The 19,189-nt window shown below is 53.9% G+C and overlaps 2 protein-coding genes across 2 annotated transcripts; one reads left to right on the top strand and one right to left on the bottom strand.

Annotated features, from left to right (window-relative positions):
• The first annotated feature begins 2,515 nt into the window (after window positions 1-2,515).
• Window positions 2,516-6,475, top strand: ARF6 (ADP ribosylation factor 6). The gene has a single exon (XM_013955520.2). The coding sequence runs from the start codon at window positions 2,954-2,956 to the stop codon at window positions 3,479-3,481; it is 528 nt and encodes a 175-aa protein (XP_013810974.1). The 5' UTR covers window positions 2,516-2,953; the 3' UTR covers window positions 3,482-6,475.
• Window positions 6,476-13,890: 7,415 nt separating this feature from the next.
• On the bottom strand, window positions 13,891-18,481 carry VCPKMT (valosin containing protein lysine methyltransferase). The gene is made up of 6 exons (XM_067295197.1): window positions 18,267-18,481; window positions 17,935-18,045; window positions 17,642-17,714; window positions 16,531-16,650; window positions 14,999-15,103; window positions 13,891-14,431 (listed from the first exon to the last, which is right to left on the bottom strand). The coding sequence occupies exons 1-6, from the start codon at window positions 18,479-18,481 to the stop codon at window positions 14,417-14,419; spliced, it is 639 nt and encodes a 212-aa protein (XP_067151298.1). The 3' UTR covers window positions 13,891-14,416.
• Window positions 18,482-19,189: the final 708 nt, after the last annotated feature.

The following is a 19,189-nucleotide window of genomic DNA, read 5'->3' as shown; positions in this document are numbered from 1 at the left end:
ACACGGCAGGGATTTCGGGCTGTGAAACCGGCCCGGCGCGTGGCTGTCGAGTACGTGCAGCGGGAGCCGCTCGGAGCCGCGTGCTGGAGCAGGGCTCCCCGGGCAGGCAGGGGAGGAAGGTGGCCGGGTGCTTGAATGCTTTATTTCCTGGTTGGTTAGCCACAGTTTAAGTTTCACTGACCCTAGTTATCTGGAGTGACCCAAGACACCACCCACCAAAGAGCCTTAACCCTTTCTGCCACTGCACGTCCTAAGACGCGGTTTTGTTTTTAAATAGGGGAGACTCCATAGGCGAAACAGACATCTATAGGCGATGTGGGAATCATGCTCCTATTCTCAAGTATTTCCCATCAAGGCTGGTGATGCCGCAGATGCAGTTTGTGCTGTCAAACGTAGGCCGTTTTGTGTTACAGAAGCTACGTGCTTGTCTTCTTCCCAAGCCGGTGAAGCCGCTGGCTTGGCACGAGTCAGAGCACAAATGAAGCTGCTCCTGACTGCACTGCCATGTCTAACACCCTGCATGTACAGCGCAGGCAGGAGCTTACAGGGCGTATGACTCTTCTCGGTTTCATATCCTGTGACGTCTTTTAAAACGCAGCACATACCTCCCGAGCCAGGCCTGCCCTCCTCAAGGCCTTTTCTTTTTTTTTTTTTCTTCAAGAAAAGTCCCAACAGCAAATTTATATTCGGTGGTTTTCAAAGATTTATATGGGATGACCCTTCCAGTTATGGCTCACAGAGGGGTCAGGCAGGACCAGGCAGAGCGGCACAAGGGCTCAAGCCCCTTCCACACCTAAATTTCAGTCTGTCCCTTGCTCCTGCCAACTGCCCCACGCTACCCAGCCTTCACACTCTCCCTAAAGTCACTGCCTCCTGACTTCCCACTTCCTTCCTCCACTCTGCCACCCTCTTCCCTTTCCAGCAAGTGCTTCATTGGCGCTTTTCTTAAACAAAATATAGCTTGTGTATAGGCTCCTGTGCTGCGCTCAGATGAGGCCTTTCTTTCCCCCAGCTGACACATTTTTAACAGCAATTCATAACGTGCCTACGTTAACTTTTCCAGCACCTGCCAAGGCCGGTGTCTGTGTTTGCTGCATACGGGCATCCCTAAGAAACTAATACAGCAGCAGCTTTATGCCACCACACAGGTCAGGGGAGCAGCCTAGCTAAGACCCCTCTTCCGTATGCTGTCTGATCACACTCACGGCAACCCATTTGGGGCACAACCACAGGACTTGAGCTTTCCTGGGAGGCTCCAACACTGCCTTCAGCTTTGTTCTTCCATTAGCAGGCAATGAGTTGAGACCTTGAGGCCCAGGTTGATGTTCCAGCCATGGCATTACAGAAAACAGCAGGCTGGAAGCCACCTCAAGGGATCAGTTAGTCCAGCACCACACATGAGCCCAGCTCAAGCGCTCTGGATCATCTCCCAGAGATTCCTGTCCGAGCTCCAAAGCGTGTGAGCTTAGAAACCTGAGGAAGGGACCCCACAGGCTCCCCCAGCAGATGGCTTCCCTCAGAAAGCCCTTCCCCCAGTGCGGCCTAAACCTTTTGCCAACCTGAGTGCGGCAGAGCAGGGGGAAGCCGAGACGGTCCCCCTGTCAGTCCCCTTTCCCTAGGGCGGCCTAGCACGGCGGGGGAAGGGGGGAAGCACCAGAGGCCCCTTTCTGCCTTGGTGGCCCTGTGAGACCGGTCCCCCCCCCCCGTGAGGACACGGCGGCAGGGCCCCCCCTCAGGCGCCCCGCCCCCACCCCGCGGCCGGCGGGTCCCAACGGTTGGCGCCAACCGCCGTCAGGGCGGGCACGCGCCCTCCCCCGCCCCCACTGCGCATGCGCGCAAGGGGCAGCGGCGGCGCCCTTCCCCCACCCGGGGGGGGGGACGCCCTCTGCCTGGCCCTTTAAGAAGCTCCCGTGGCGTCCTTCGCTTTCCGTGTGCTGACGTGTGATCGCGTGGCGCCTCTCCCCATAGAGGCCCCGCCCCTCCGGCTCCCGCATGCGCAGTCACGCCGCAGCCCCGCGGCACCGCCCCGCCCCGTTGCTCCTGACCCGCTGCGCGGGCGCAGCAGTACAGGAAGTGGCGCCCCCGCCTGTGCCGCGGGGCGGAGGCGAGGCCGGGACTGCGCACGCGCGGTGCTCCTCGCGGGCAAATCGGGCGAGCTCGCACGCAGAGCCCCCGCCCCGCTGCTCCAGCGCGCGCCGTCTGCGCGTGCTCCCCTTGACGCGCGCGGGGGCGGGGCGCCGCGGCGCCGCTCTGCGCACGCGCAGCTCCCTCCGGAGGCCGCGCGGGCGCGGGGAAAGGCGCGCACCACGCGGGGCGGAAGGGGGCGGGGAAAGAGGAGCCCCGCCCCCGCTCCCTCCGCGTCCGCGCGGGGGGGTGCCGCGCGGGCGGGCGCATGCGCGGAGGACAGGGCGGGCGGTGCCGGCTCTTGCCGGGCGGGGCGGGGCGGGGCGGGGCGCCGCGCGCAGGCGCGCTGGCGGCGGAGGGGAAGTGAGGCGGGCTCGCGCGGCGCCTTTTCCGGCGGTGCTGGCTGAGGGGAGCGGCGCGGCGCGGCGCGGCCAGGAGCGGAGCCGGCCCCAGCCCCGGCCCTGAGGTAACTGCCGGCGGCCCCGGCGCGCTCCCCCCTCGGCCCTGCGCCGGCAGGACGCGGAGCCGCCGCCGTGAGCCGGCATCCATGAGCTGAGGCGCCGCGGCGGCAGCCAAGGCAAGAGCCGGGCGGAGCCGCCGCCGCCTCAGGCCCGGCGGACGAGCGGGGCGCGGCGCGGCCGCTCTTCGCGCACCGCAGCGCCAGGCCTCGCCCTCCGCGGCCGCCCCATGCGGCGCTGAGCCCCGCCTGCCCTTGCCCTGCCGGCCCCGCTGCGCTCCGGGCCGCCGCCCCGCGCGGGCCGCTCGGCTGGGTCGCCGCTCGTCCGCCCCCCGTCCCCCGCCGGCGCCGGGCCCCTTGGATGCCGCCGAGATGGGCAAGGTGCTGTCCAAGATCTTCGGCAACAAGGAGATGCGGATCCTGATGCTGGGCCTGGACGCGGCCGGTAAAACCACCATCCTGTACAAACTGAAGCTGGGCCAGTCGGTCACCACCATCCCCACCGTGGGCTTCAACGTGGAGACGGTGACTTACAAAAACGTCAAGTTCAACGTGTGGGACGTCGGGGGCCAGGACAAGATCCGTCCCCTCTGGAGGCACTACTACACGGGCACGCAAGGGTTGATCTTTGTGGTGGACTGCGCCGATCGCGACCGCATCGACGAGGCCCGCCAGGAGCTCCACCGCATTATCAACGACAGGGAGATGCGGGACGCCATCATCCTCATCTTCGCCAACAAGCAGGACCTGCCCGATGCCATGAAACCCCATGAAATCCAGGAGAAACTGGGCCTGACCCGAATCAGGGATAGGAATTGGTACGTGCAGCCCTCCTGTGCTACTACAGGGGATGGACTCTATGAAGGGCTGACATGGTTAACATCCAATTATAAATCCTAATGAGAGAATAACTATTTAGTCTACAAAGAATTAAAAAAAAAAATAAAATAACCCACATGGCTTTCCGGAAGAATGATTCTCTACTGAAAAGTAAAACAAAAGCATCCATAGGATTATGATCACCTTTCTCCAGTTACCACCCTTTCGTTATACACACTGACTGGATTCCTGTTTTAACTCTTCTTGCTTGGCGTTAGGATGCTCTAATCTCCAAATGTGACACGAACACAGGCACTAGATGCTATGGCAGACTTCCAGCAAACAGGGGAAAAACACATTGTAGACTTGCTAAGTAACTCTTCTTTTTTCTTTTTCTCTCTCTCTCTCTCGATAGCCTTTACGATGGTTTGATTATTTTGGGGGATGGTTGGGGGAGGGGTACCATTTTCAGTGTATGCTTTCTGGTTCTACTTTTTTGATTACATTTTTTTTTTTCTTCTATCACTTGCTGTAGATTGCTACTTTTTTGCATTCATGCGGAATATGTTGATAGGTCTACTTCATCTAGTAAACGGAAAATTATTGCTTAAAATCAAACTGCAGTCTGTCTTTTTATATTAAGGACTTTTTTAAAGTTCTGTTAATCTATAACTAAATAGTGACTCTCGGTCTGTCTTCATATCTCAGACTAATAACGAAGTGAAATCTTGCCTACAGTGGCAGATAGTGAGAATACCATTGTAATATGTTCAAAGTGCATATCAGGCATAATGTTAACTAGGTAATGTAAGAACTGCTTTGAAATGTCAGCTGTGAAGTTCTGAACCATACATCATGCATGAGAAGGGACGCAAATAAGTTCCCCATACTACATAGCAACCATATAGCAAATACAACATGAATGATGTAATAGTTCCAGGGTATATACTGTTCGGTTTTTGTCTTGCATTGCAAACTTAATGATGTTTAGCTGCGGTTTTTATTACTTGTGTCAGTCTCCGATTCAATGCAAGATAGGTTCCTTCCAGAAAAATGCAGCAATAACGTGTGAGCATTGCGACAAGTTTTAATTTAAATCACAAATGTTTAGGCGAAAATCTAGCACTGATTTTGCTGTCTTGCGATAAAGAAAAATTGCTTCATCTTCATCTTAAGACACTTGAAGACATCTTTTGAACCTCAAAAGGATTTTTCATTACTTCTGAAATGCATGTATTGGAGAAAGGAGAACCCTATTTTTTTTCCATTTTGTAGACACCCGAGTGGGCAAGCTTAGTGCTAAGCTTTAACAGAGCTCAGTAATTCTGACGTCTGAATAACTGCCGTTTTGAGGAAATCGCTTATGGGTTTTAGTTTTACAAGACTAGACTTAACTCGTACAGATAGTTGCAGTCTTGGCCATCTGTCTCGGTAGCATGTTGTTGCTGTAGTCCGGTATGAAAGGAACTATGTTGGATGTCTGAAGCCCATTGAGTAACTATTAATGAGAGCGGGAGGAGAGAGTGAGACTACGACTATGAATGTAAACTTCCATAACTAGTTCTTAAAGGGCAGGCAGCTCATTTGCCATATCACGGGGTTCGGATGTGACTGGCAAAAAAAAAAAAAACCCAACCCACCCAGAGCAAGTATTTGTATTAGTGTAAAATCTCAATCAAGTATTAATGCTGGGTGCAAAAAATGTAAAGCAGCTGGTTCTTATTCAGCCTTAAGGATTAACTTCAGATTTCCTCAAGCAGTTAAAACTCGATTGGGGAATTCTAGGAATGTATGCTACAAAACCAGAAGAAAATGGCTTTTTTTTTCTTTTTCCAAGGGTATGATTTTTACATGAAATTGGGGGCATTACACTACATTTCTGCAGTGTTTACTCTGCTTGCTAAATACATTGTATATGGAGCTCTTACCAAAGATGTATGGGAAGATAAAAATACTGAATTCACTTCTGAATTCGAATGCTTTGGACCACTTAAAAATTACCTTAGAATATGGTTCCAAAAGAAGACTTATCTTGATGTGGGTTGCAAATGGGATTGAATGGGTTCTTGATACTAGAAGATAGAGCATTGATTGATTATAAACCAGGGCAAGTTAAAGAAAAGAGTCTGGAAAAACAAGCTTCATGTACAGTACAATAGCACTTAAATCTCAGTCATAAAGAAGAGGAGGTGAGACTTTTCCCTGAAGTCTTTTTGCCATTGGGATATCATTGCTCTATTTTCTAGCTTTTTTATAAGCGTAAGAATTTTTTTTTTTCTGTTGATGTAACTTAACAAATAGTGTGGTGGTATAAAGACTAAAAATACAAGAATATGGTTACTGTTTTCTTCTGGAACATAAATAAAATAGCCAAGCACAAAGTAAATGCCTAAACTGGAAAACTTGAAGCTCTATTAATGGTTCTTGAACTTTCTTAAATCTATTCTCAGTCAAAATGAAAACTTAAATAAGTTCATTTTCAGTCTAAGTTGATTTATTATATTTTCTCTTCAAATGCTGGGGCAGACTTCTTTGCTAGACTTTGCATTAAGTTGAATTCACAATTTTGTATTTCCTTAGTAACTTTGTTACTTTAGATATTCTGTTTTTGTAGGTGAAAGGAAACTGATTATGCTTCTGTTTGTTTTTTTTTTTTTAATGTCTTTTTGGGGGAGAAAAAAGTTACTGAAACATGTGGCAGAGACTTCAAAAATAAACGGCCATTGCTACTGAACAAAACACAAAGTTTTCACTTTCCAAACGTCCTTTATAGGTTGTAGCTGAACCTCGCCACGAACTGGTGGCTATAAGGCAGTAAACGCAGCCTGTAGGAGAAAGTGGCCATCTGTAAGAAATCCAGTGATTTAAAACCGGATCTGAAGATTAAGTGCATCAATTTGTGTTCATGTGAATTTATGGAGTAAGTTCTGAATGGCGTTAATCGTGTCCGATAAGTGAATGAGTTTGTAGACTGTGATCTCCCTGACTAAACTAAACAGGAATTTTGTGTTCTCAATATGGCTGTAGTGTTGGTAAAGAACTAATAAGCAGAAAATAAAGCAATTATACAGTGGAGCTCTCCTGGTACGTTGCTTATATTTAATTATGAGAGAAACAGAAAGGGGCGAGATGGTGCTGGAGTAGTGCGTTCTGCTGACATAAAGAGGTCTCTGTTCCATATTTCACGGTTTTGAAAGCCTCTCTGCAATTCCTTTGAGACTTAGATGAGTGACTATTTTTATAAATGGGAAGGATGCTGCTGCTTGAACGCTCCCGCTTTAAGTTAATAGTTGCCTTTTAGCACACTTCAGTGTCAAATTTATCCTGGCTGTGGTGGAGCTGCCAGCCCCAAGTAACTCGCGTGAGGACTTGGAAAAGCACTATAGTAGGTGACACCCTGTGCACGAGGGCGCACGGGGACTGTGGCAGGGCCGTGCTTCCCGGAAGGAACGCGCTGGCTGGAAAGGGAAAGGCTCCGGGCTAACGCGGAAAACGCCGCCGTGGACAAAAGGGCCGGTGGCTGCGAGTAGGGGCACTCGCGGAGCGACGGATGCAAAGGGGGGACGTGTCTCGGCGCCCCGATAGGAAGCGGGCGAGCCGACGAAAGGCCTCGGGCAGGTGCGGCGGGGGGCAGGCCGGGGAGGATGCGGCCGGCTACGGTTTCTCCGACAGCTGCAGTTCCTCACGCCGAGGGGGAGACAGAAACGTCGCAGGAAACACTCGCGAGCTTTCAGCCCGAAGCCGGGGCAACAGTCCGGTTGCATCCGAGCAGGGAGTTTGCCGACAGGCAGATGAGGGTTCGAGGTAACTGCCGAGGCCGGGTGTTAGTGACCTGGGATTGTCACACGGTCGCGAAGCTTTGAGGAATTGCCGGAAAGCTTTGCCCGGCTCCTTGGGAGCGGGCTGCATGCAGGGACGGGGGTCCTGCGGCAGCTCCGCGCTCGGGGAAGCGTTTCCCCTCTGCAGCACTTAGGTTAGGCCTTGTCCGCTTAAATGCGAGTTAAGGGTGTGGCTGCGTAAACGAACTTAGCCTGACTTAATTAAAACTCCTTCGAGTCTGTAGACGAGCCTCCGGGAGAGCAAACTCACGGCTCTTTCGTTGCGGTAGTTAGTCATTTTTCAAATTGTCAGCACTCAAGATCAGACCTTTGCTCCAGCAGCGCGTGTGACTGGTCGGGCGCCGCTCTCGAATTGCTCCTTCCCGTGAGTCACCCTTCGGCAGGTTTTTTGGGTTTGGTTTTTTTTTTTTTTTTTTTTCCCCTCCCAGTCACAGGGCCGTGGTCCTCGTGGATAGGGGTTGGAAAAAATTCGTCTGGCTTCTCTGCCTGGAAATTCATCCCTGTAATATTCCTTGCAGTGGAACGTTTCTTCGTTTTCCCAAAAAAAAAATTAAAAAATGAGTTGCATTGTAAAAACAACCAGCCGCAAGACAGCTGAGCTGCGACAGCCGGGCGCTGATGGACCCCACCGTTATTTCCCTCGATACTGGGAATTTGAAATGGAGGTAACAAGAGCCACGACCGGAGAACTCGCTCCTGGATGCGGACACGGCGTTGGCCTGGGTGCCGGGGCTCGGTCGCAGCACTGACACGAGTTCGTGGTTTTATCCTGGATTTGCTTCTAACATCTGTCCAGCCCGAAGGACTGGATACGCGGATTCTTCAATCCGGCACTCTCCGGAAAAAACTTTCCGCTCGCCCTGGGGGGAAGTGTAAACCCTCCAGCGCTGCTCCGGAGTTGGTGGCACATCTCGGTTTCCTAAATCCGTTCCTCTTTTGACGCAGGCAGCGGGACTCCGGCGGCCTCATTAACATCTCCGCGTCTCGGAGCCGCGTCCCGAGCGGATCCTGCCCGTGCTCCAGGCCGAGACGAAGCACTCGGACGCCGCCATCGAGCTCGCTTTGACGATTTAGCGGCATAATTTTAGCCCTGACTTCAGTTTGGGAAGGGTGACACGGATGAGTCAGAGAACCGCACTATTCGAGAGGGATTTCGGCTTTTTTTTTTTGGCTCCCTGTCCCCGTGAAGCCGTGCGGGCTCGGGAGCAGTGGCGGTTTGTGCACGGCAAACTGCGGGTGCTGCGCATAGCCTGGGCAGCAACTTTGCTCTCGCTTCGGAGCAGGTATCTCTGGCCTCCTTAAAAAGAGAGGAGGAGGGGAAAAAGAGGAAAAAAAAAAAGCGAGCAGAGCGGAGGTATGAGTCACGCGCCAGCGCTCCAGCCGCAGCCTCTTGCAGAGGGCTGAGAGTCGCCGGCCCGAAGCGCTTTCCCTTCCCGGGGCTGCGCTTCGTGTCCCGGGTTTTACCTCGTGGCTTGATTTAGTCGCACCTTTTACAACAACAACAACAAAAAAAAGGATTTAATGGATGTCTGCTTTGTGAGAGCTGCAAACGTTCGAAGCACTTTCTCCTCCCGGAGGAATGAGGTTCGCCCAAGCCTCAGAGGGGCCGCGGAGGAGTCCCGGCTCTGCCTGGCGGCTCCCGGGCTTGGTGGAGACGGCTCCATCGCTCCCGCATCGCTGCGGGAGAAGGAAACGGAGGTTTAGGAAGCGAAGGCAGCTCCAGAGCTTGCTTCCGCCCGGGGGCCTTGAAGAAATTCCTCGCTTAAAGATATAAGGGGAGGGATAACGCTGTCGGGTCAGGCACGAGCTGACGGCGCCGAGCGCGGGAAGGACGTTCGCTCGACGCGCTCGGACTTTGCGCTTCGGGAACGCGGGACTCCGTGTTCGCCCTCCTGCTGTTAATATTTGCCGGTTTTGCCCCGAGGAGCTTCCCGAATTTCCCTCTGGCCGGCTGGGGGACGGCGCGAAGCAGGCGCTGACCCCGCGGCTGTCAACTTCCAGCCGCCGGCCAGCCAGGATGCGCTGGCGGTTATCCGATGAGCTCGACATCTGCCAGGGCGCCCTTTGCCCACGGGGGCTGGATTAGCTTGGACCTGACCCAGCTCCCTTGGAAGCTTTTCCTATCGGATACTTGCGGCTTTCAATCCGCTGCCTTCATGGAGACGGATGGTTTTCCAGCCTGCCTTTAAGGCACCGGACGGAGGAGCAAGGGCAGGGCTGGTGCCGGGGGTGAACCCGAGTCCCTCTCGCTCCTGCCGGCTGCGAGAGCGGCCGAGCTCGGCCGGGGCCGAGGCGAAAGCACCCGGAGCTGAACCGCTGCCAGCGGCGCGTCCCTGGGTCTCGCGCTGGCTCCTCTCGCAACCTTGGGCTGGTTAATGAATTCCAAGTCCTCCGGCCCTTTCCTCCAGCGTCTGCCTGGCCGGGGGGGGCCCGTGCCTCGGGCGCTCCGGGCTCCTTCCTATGAGCTCCGTGGGCTGAAAAGGCTCTTTTCCGCCCCAAATCCCTGCTGCTGACCCCTGTGCCGGCTCTCTCCAAGGAGGGAAGGGGAGATTCCAAACCGGGCTAGTGAGTTTTTCTCCCTGACGTGTAGCTGTCTAAACGCTTGTGGTTGCTGTCTCAGGGTCACGGCTCCTGTGCTACCTGTTTGGCTGGTAGCTCAGGAAGAAACCATCATCATCATCTTCTGCGTTTCTCCCGTCCTTGCCCTCAACTTGATGTGAAGTTGTACTCTTAATCAGTGCCAAAGCTTTCCAGCTTTCGTTGGGTTGGCAGGGACCTCTGGAGACCACCTAGCCCAACCCCGGCTCAAGCAGGGCCTCCTAGAGCAGCTTGACCAGTACCGTGTCCAGATGTGGTCTGAACATCTCCAAGAATGGCGACTCCACGGCCTCTCCGGGCGTAAAAAAAATACCTAACTGCTCTTGTCCGGCGGTTTCCCCCCCACCCAAGATCTCCAGGTTGGGGCCTGGAAGCAGTTGCTCTAACGCTGTGTGTGCGCTTTTGCTCCTGGTCGCCTCTCAAGCTTCTCGAGATGTTGGGTGCGTTAGTGCTTCCCGGAGACTCTCCGGCCGAGCAGCTCCGCCGCGGCGGGGGCGAGTGCCTGCACGGCCGCTCCTGCCCCTCCGCGGGCGCTCGGGCAGCTCCCTGGGCACTTCCCAGCCTTTTGGAAACGCTCCGAGTGGTGAAACTGGTCGGTCACGTCAGCGCTGGAGCCCCAGTGTGGGAGCCGGCTCCGGATTAACTTGTTCCGTCTGGCGGCTCCCCATTCTGCGGAGACTGATGCATTATTCAGTCATCGCGAGTCTTCCAGGGCTTCGGCAAACCTGGAGCTTCCTGGCGCTGCAGGGGCTTGCTGGATCGACGTCCTCCGGCAGAGCCTCCTCGAGCGGATCCTTCACGAACCACGTGCCGCTTAATGAAGTGGGACTCTTTCCATGTGGTTCCTCCAGCCCGGGGAGCAGGTGATGGAAAGCGGCCGTGTTTCCAGGCTGCACCTTGCTCCCAAGGCTTTCCCAAGGCATCCAACCTCCGCCAGCCCCCCGCATCCCCACGGACTGCGACGCGCCCTGCAGCACCAGCACAGCCCACGGGGCGCCCGACACTTTGCTCTTCCCGGTGGGAACGGGGCTTCGGAAACTACACCGCTGGCCGAGCAGACCGGCGACACAGGTGCCAGTGCCCGAAAACCGCCTAAACCCCATCACGGTGGGCACCAGCAATGACCTCCGGGAATAGGAGCCCTGAGGCAGCTCCCGGCCTCCGGGGCAAGTCCTGCTTTGCTCCCGGAGCACTGGCTGGATCCGATTAAACCCAGCATGGCAATGCGCCGCCCTCCTGAGGGTGCTAACAGCCCCGGGGGAGCGGGAAGCCCGTCCCGGAGCGGGAAGCCCATCCCTGGAGCTGGATCAGCAGCCGGAGGTGTTCCAGGGCCGGGCGGCGGGGCCGTGAGTCAGCGGGAGCAACCGGCTGAGTAATCGCTGCTGGTTTTGTTTGTGGGTTGGTTTTTTTTTTTTTTTTAAGAAAGCCCTGATCCCTGGAACCAAAATTCATGGAGGCAGCGAGGAGCCTGTGCGGCAGCCCGGCGATGCTCCAGCTGATGGGCCCGGCCGGCTCCGTCATGTCCTTGCCAAAGCCCTGGGAGCAGAGGGATGGGGAGCCCCTGGGAGGAGGGAGCGGGCTGGGTTGGGGCCTCATCCGTTGCAGGGTCGAGCCGCTCGGCTGATCCCGGATTAGGCAGGAATCTGCTGGCTTAGGCTTTCGCTCCAGCGCCCGGCGGGGCCGCGGCCTTCGGAGGTGGCGGCAGCAAAGGGAGCCGCAGGGAACAGCAGCGGAGCCGGGGGCTGGACCCCTCCGTGCCGCGCGTGTGCCGGCACCTACTGCTGCAGAGCAGCTCCCCCCGGATCCAGCCGGCACGGGGATGGCCCCGGAGCTGCGAAACCTGCTCGTCCCGTCCTGGCTAAGCGTCCGGAGGGGGGAGGAGGAGGAGGAGGAAGCAGGGCTGGGAAGCGGCAGCAGCAGGGTGCAGCGCTCCCGTTTCACCAGCGCTTGTCTGCTCGCGTTTGCAGGGCCGATGCCAGGACGGCGCTGGAATGACGAACCACCGGAATCAATATTGCTTGGCTGCAAGGTGCACGTGCAAGTGGGAATCCCGCGCTCCCGGTAGCACTCCCTTAGGTCAGCCCAGCTTTTCCTCTTCAAAACTGCAACAGGAAAAGAGGCTTTGGCGGCTGCCAGGTCTCGGGGGTGTCTGCACTGCCGAATCCGGGTGTAACGGGAGTGCCGGCCCGATGGCTCGGAAACGGCCCGTGACGATGCTTCCCGCCACTCCAGCTGCACATCACGTTAACGCATTCCCAACGTTATTCCTTTACACGTGCCAGTGGGGCTGGGTTTCCCCGGGAAGCCAAAGCCGGCAGGCAGCCAGCAGCACTGCGCCGAGTCCTCCGTGCTGGGAAGGTGCCGTCGCGTTTCAGCGAGACCTTCCCTGCGTTTGGATGCCGAGGGGGGCCAGCGTGCGAGCGAGGGAGAAATATTCCATTAAAAATAACTTTTTAGCTGTGCTTGCTAACTGCGTTCCCTGCGCGTGCTGCTCCCCACGAGCTGCTCGGCTCCCGGCCGCCAGCACCATCCCGAGCCCCTTTAAAAGCCCTTTTTTCCCCCCCCCTTCTCCCTGTTAAAACCACCATTTTCTCTCTCTCGGGGGAGCGGGAGGGGAAGCGGCACCTGCCCCCGCGCGGCCTCGCTCTCCGCTCTGCCCGGCTCCGCAGCAGTTTCCTCTCGCTACGGCTCGAGCAGCCACCCAAGGCCGGCGGGCGGCTGCGCCCCGCCACCCCCCACGCCGGGGGTGGAACCGGCAGCGCCGAAATAGCGCCGGGGGGGGGGACAGGAACCGCCGCGCTCCTCTCCTCGCCGCCCCGCCGCAGTTCCTCTTACCCACAGGAACGAAGCTGGGGCACGCGACAGCGGGCGAGTTGCAGCAAGGCACCATTTTCTCCCCTTTTTTAAGGGAGATCAGAGCCCTCGTGGAAAGGAGTCTCACAATCGCTTCTCGCTGTAGGCAACGCCGTTATTTCGTCCCCGCTGCAGCGGCTGCTCCACATCCTGTGCTACCCACAGACCCGCTCGACATCCGTCCCCGCACCCGAGCGGCGCAGGAGCTCGGCCAGGGGACGAGCCGGGCAGCGTGTCAGCACCTTATCCCCACCGTGGGCGCCGCTTCGAAAGCCGGCCGCGTTAGAGCAGCTCGGCTCTCACGGAGGCATGCGGAAGTTTCACCGGAAACTTTTACAGCTCTTGCCATATCCCTATAAAGCGCCCTTGGACAATTATCCTAGAATAAGGGTTTCCACAAGGGAAGGCATATTGGCATAAACGCGCCAGTAAATATCTTCCTGGAGGCCAGTTTTTAATTAAGGAGCTCTTTTCATAACAAGTCAGCAAATAACGCGTGCGGTTACGACAAATTACCTCCTCGCTTTGCCGTGCATTTGCTAAGCAGTTCTTGTTGCGCTTTGCAAGCCAGGGCAACGTTTTATGAAGTGCAAAGTCTGCAAGGAGCGCTGCGCCTGGCTTTAAACACAACGCCTGAGTTTAGGAAGCCAGGCTGAGGAAAAACTCAGCAGTTCCAAGCTTAAATATGCACGTTTCCGAAGCAGGACCCACTCGTGCTGCTTGCAGTATGACTCAGGAGAGGCTCAGGGAGCTGACTATTATAATTTACGCTCAGCAGCCTCTTGGTCGAAGCAGCCCTACTTTCAGAGAGGGTATTCAGGGATGCGGGATGGCTCAGGAGGCCGCCGGCGCCTCCATTCCAGAGCAGAAGCAAAATTTTCTTTGAAATTCCATCTCAAAGCAATCACTGCATAGCAGCGAGAAGGAGCCTGCTGACGAACACCGACTGCAACAATGAACACGCTCACAAGAATAGTCTAAAGGTGTCAAATCTGAACGCTGCAGCTCCTTATACCAGAAAAAGGCAGATGGAATTAAAAGAAAGCACAATTTCACACAAGAAGAGCGACCATCTGTTCGTTATATTTGTGCAGTACCTACCATGAGATCCTGCTCCTGGAACAAGACTCGCAGGACCTCTGCAATGCAGAAACACAGAAACCACAGGCTTAAAAAAAAAAGGCCACCAGCCAAGACCCATTTCAAGTACAAAAATTTTATTGACCGGCTATCTGGGCCCGTTTGAAGGCGAATTTCAGCCCACCTGAAGAGCTTCCTCCTCAGGAGGAAGAGATGCTGCTGCCACTGGCTTCCTTTGTGCTTTACGGCACACAGGCTTCTTTGTGGCGTCCTCGGATCTGCTTTGTGGGAACTCTGAAGCTGTTTGCAGCTGAAGCAGCTGCCCAGCAAAGGTAACCAGGAACAGAAACCCGGCACTGGCCTATATTAAACTTCAGTTCCATTTTTGCCTTCCTCTGCCTCAGTGAGGTTGCACTGCAGAGATCAACGGATCAGGTTTGTCCTCCGAGAAAGGTGCCACGAGCGGATCTGGTCTAAATAGCCCACTTCTTTCAGTGCCTCGTGCCAAATCCACCATCCAGGAGATGCTCTGTAGATGAGTCAGAAACCACACTGGAGACAGTCCCTTTGCGGTGTTATTATACACTCTCCCTCCTCTCCGGAGCTCCAGCCAGTTGCCAGAGGATAGATAATGTGGTCAAAGATCTCACGACGGAAAATTCTGTGAAGAGATTTTTAAAAAAAGGCACAAATTTTAAATGGCCTGCTTTTTTTTTTTTTTTAAACACCGGACCCACGCGCCGTGTCAGCACAATATGCAAAACACCTTCTTCATGCGTAACTGTCTGCCCCACCAGTTAACCCAAAAATGACCCAACCAAAACTAACAGGTTGCCGATTGCCTCGCTACAGACTGGCTTTGGGGAGAAGGCCATACAACAGAACACGCAGCACACAAAAATGCAGCGGGCATATTAATTGCTATCGCTCTGGCACCTCGAGACTCCAGTTCTGAGATCCCATTGCACCAAGCAGTGCAGAAGCAGAACAGAAAGTCAGGTCAAAGATGGTCCTGCTGAAAGCAAAAGATGGCACCTGGCAGCTTACTGTGTTTTGGAACAAAAGAGCTTCTTTGTGCAAGCACAGTTCTGGTTTGTAGTTTCGCAGGGTGCCTAATGTCATTTCAGAGTCAGTTTTACAGCTTAAACCATGGAAGGCTCAAACCATGGCAAATAAACGGCAACTCTGAGTTTCTGGCAATATTCTTAAACCAGTTAAATGAACCTACCGTCGGTTTTCTGTGGATATTCATGATATGAATGTCTTCACTCCGATACTCCTCATCATGCTTATCCAGAGGAATTTTTTCCAACTCAAAGTCTCTCTGAAGCAGCTGTTATTAAAGCACAAGCAAAACGATTCAAATGATGCTGCCATTTGGAACGAACATGCATTAAGACACACTCAGTTAAAAAGGTCCCAAAGTCACTGCACGAAGGCAAGAAGCCCTAAGAGTCTGGAATCACCACGCTCAGCCCCCTCCTTCAAAGGCCTCTGCAGGCATGCAGGCTGTTTTTACCCTTACATTAACCCTCATTTTAACTAAGCCAGCACTAATTCAAAGCTACAGACATCTTGCAACATTTAAGTCTTAAAGCTTCTGATAAAAGATTCTGCTTCCTCAAAGCGCTAAAGCAGCCCACAGTGCCTGCTTCTGTTTGCCAACCTGCTCAAATGAGGAGTAGGAGGGGAAGCAAATAACTTGTAAGGAACAGAAAGCATCCCGAAACACCTACCCCCATCATATTTACTGTGGGAGCATCAAGTACCTCAGCAGAGCTGCTCTCAATTATGGCAACCCTCCTCACCGTCTAGTCCCCACAACAGCTTGTTCAAGGCAAGGCTAATTATCAAAGTGTTTCTATTAACATGTACAAATCGCCCTGGAATCCTTGCCATTCCCTCTCTCTTCTTTCCTGGTATTCTCTATTCACATAATCCAGCGCTCCCGGGGAAGGGCTGCTTTTCTGCAGAGTCAAATCCTGCACTGACTGTCGCCCTACAACCTGCGATCCTTTTGGAGGGACTCAGCTATTACCAGGGTTTTGCATTTTTACCTGCCCAGAAGATACAACTAGTCTGTTTAATTGTATCAGCTAGTAACGCTCTCTCACTGGAGAGGGAAATTTTTGCAAGAGCAGCTATATCACTTAACAGAAAGTCTTGGACTCCTGAGCCACTTTACCTACATTTTGTCTGGGCTTTCAAGAGAACATCTGAAAAGAGAAAATTTCCACAGAACTGGGTTTAATCCTCTTACTAATCTCCAGTAACATCACACCAACCACTGCAGAAAGAAAAAGGCAACCAAATGCTACTTCACTTCCTGCAAAAATGATTTTCTGTTCTGACAGATATTGCCTTGTATATGGGGGAGCCCTTTTTCACATCCAGCAGATAACCACAAGCTACAGAGGCTTTTAACAACATTCATGTCTGGCTGCCTGGTTCAAAAACATCTATATGGGTAAGACTAGGAAGATAAGAAAGGTTAGTTCTATCCTTTGAAGGAAGGAAAACTCACAAATTATCCAGAAAGTCACTACTGGTAAGATGGAGAATAACTTCAAGAGTTACCAGTCAATTTTTCTGTATCATCTGAAAATAAACGTGGTTTGTTGCTGCAAACTCTATTTGTGCTGCGAACCTGAATTTGCACGTAGAACAGACCTGACATCAAGGTTCAAGGGAGCCAATGGAAGTTTTCCTATACCCAAACTATTATGCTTGTGTTCAGAGGCACACCTTAAAAACACTCACCTCAAAGTATTTTCTTTCTATTTCAGGATTCTTCCCCATAGTCCTTTGTTCGTAACAGCATAGCACACAGGTATCAGGGCCAGTAAGGTCCTTCAGTGTCTTCAGTAACGGTTCTAACGACTGCCCAAAAGAGGTTAAATATTTGCCACTTAGATTTCAAGTTCATTCTACTGATACCATATTCTGTAACTAGAGAAAGTTTTCACCCCAGAGAGCACTTTCCAGTTTTGCTTCTCAGGCAGTTATTTTTAGTACCTTATCTGGGACAAAAGAAACACGGGGGCATGCTGGAAAATAGATGAGAAAGTGAAGACTGCACAGAAAAAAAAAAAAAGGTTTCACAGACTGACCAAGAAAACTGAACTAACACCTAGGCTAAAAATCACCCCACGCTTCTGAAGAAGGCATTTCCTTGAGGCACACAAGGATGACTCCATTTCTTGATACTTTTCGAAAGCAAAAATGTTCTTAACCATTCTTGGAATATGGCTCATACCCAGACCACTGTGTACGGAAACAGGACCAACTTGTAAGGGATTGAAGCAAGGGGCTGGCAAAAGAGCTGAAAAGGGAAAGGCAGCAGGACACGTAGCCCTTCATGGCCCTTCCCTTTTCCTAGGCCTTGTGCTGGCTCTTCACGTACCTCCTGGGCAGCTACAGCTTCACAGCCAGGGCGGACTACGAAGGCCCCGTGGCTGAAGCATGATTTCTCTCCATACCCTCCCCAGGGAAGGGTGATGAGAGCCCCAACAGGAGAACAGCATGGACACAGTATTATTCTTTAAATTGCCTTCACCGAAGACAGTTCATGACTATTGATCACAATTTTTTCTTTCACATTTTGCTTCCAAGTTTTAAAAAAAAAGGGGGGAGGGGGCACAATGCTAGAGAAATCTTCAAAAATAATAACATAAAAGTCTCTGGTCACATCTCAAAGGGCCTCAAGTCAGTTAAAACTATCTTTTTCAGCCTCGTTCTACATGTTACTCTAAACCACGGGGACCAAGACGAAAGCATGGCGTTTACTTGAAGGGGCTTCAGGGCACACTTCTCGCATCAGACCCACGCCCTCCCCAAGCCAGCTGTTGGCCTTTACCAAGTCCTCCTTTACCTCCTCGTAGTAAATGCAGTCAGCCATCAGTATGTAATCGGGGGGAGGCTGAAATTCCGTTACGTCTTCGCCCCTAAAAAGAAGCAAAAAGAGGAGAAAACAAAACATCAGTAATAATACAACAATCTTTTGAAAGACTGAACACATAACAAAATTAACTACCGCGATCCTTACAGGGGGGCTTCCAGTTCAAAACAACTGTTTTCCAGCATATCTGGCAATTTAAGAGAGAAGGGAAGGGGAGCCCCGATAAAGCTAAGCGGTAAGCGGGAATATTAAAGAATCATACAAACCATTTCAGTACCTTGGCTCGGACTGACCCTGTGACAAGATGCTTGTTGTTCTCGATGTTCACCTTCAGCAGCTCCTGAAGTTCTTCCAGGTCGGTGACCGTCACGTTTGCCCTAAAAAATGCCGTTTTTTTTTTTCCCCCCTTTCTTTCCGTCAGCGCAGCCGCGGGCTTCCCCGGGCGAGGCACCGGGTCGCCGCCAGCCCCGGCCGGGCATTTAAAAGCGAGTTTTTCCCCCAAATCACCACAGCAAAAAAAAGGGCGCGAAAGCGCGGAGAGGCAGCAGCGCCCCCCCCTTCCCCTCCCCCCCCCTCCCGTCACAGCGCCGCCGCTCACCCCAGCGTGGCCGCCATGATGCCGACGGCGCCGGTGCCGGCGCCCAGCTCGAGCACGGCGCGGCGGGCCAGGGGGGGGCCGGCGCCGCTCTCCAGGAACTTGGCGAGCACCAGTGCCGCGTCCCACACCACGCAGCCCACGCCGCCCGCCGCCCGCTGCTCCAGCCGCAGCGCCGGCCCGCCCCGCCGCTCCAGCTCCCGCACGAAGCCCGCCATGGCCGCGCCACTGAGGCGGCGCGGCGCGGCGCCTCCCCTCCCCCCCCCGCCGCCCCCCGCCGGCGGCGGCCGGGAAATGGCGGTTGGCCCCGTGAGGCGAGCGGCGCCGGCGGCCGCGCGGGGCCTAAACCACGCAGATTTAACCGCCTTTCGGGCGGTTGGTTTCCTAAAAGTCGTTTTGCCGGTGTGAGCCCAGCTTCCCTCAGCGTTACCGGCGGGGGCACGGGCTGCGTTGGCGCTGCACAGCCCCTTTAGCGGCCACAGTGCGCTTCCCCCCCCCCCCCCCCGAACCCCCGTTGTATTTATGCTCGCAGCCTCCACAAGAAATTAAAACGTTATTGTGCAGGTGGGGCGCGGAGAGGCCAAGTGCCAGCACCCCAGGCCAGCTTGCGGTCACTGTGGCCACCTCAGCACCTTCCGCAGGGGAGGCTGGCGGCAGCAGCACGGCTTGGCTACAAAAGGGTGAAAAATACTGGGTTTCGGACCTCCTGCAAGGTTCGCAATAACATAATGTATTACCATGTTCATGTAACACCGTACCTGCCCACGGCTGCGGTAGGCCTGTGTGCGAGATGGGGGGAGCAGCCCCGGCGATAACGTGCGCCAGCGGCTTGTTCATTTTGACCAACTGTCCTGTAAATAGAGCACTGGGTGAAAGGGTATCCTGAGCGGTGTTTGCTTAAAAGAAAAGCGTATGTTCATTTGCTT

The sequence above is a fragment of the Apteryx mantelli genome, chromosome 4, assembly GCF_036417845.1.
Source record: "Apteryx mantelli isolate bAptMan1 chromosome 4, bAptMan1.hap1, whole genome shotgun sequence".
In the NCBI taxonomy this organism is placed as follows: Eukaryota; Metazoa; Chordata; class Aves; order Apterygiformes; family Apterygidae; genus Apteryx; species Apteryx mantelli.
The sequence above is the reverse complement of the archived record's forward strand: the minus strand, read 5'-3'. Positions and strand labels throughout refer to the sequence as shown.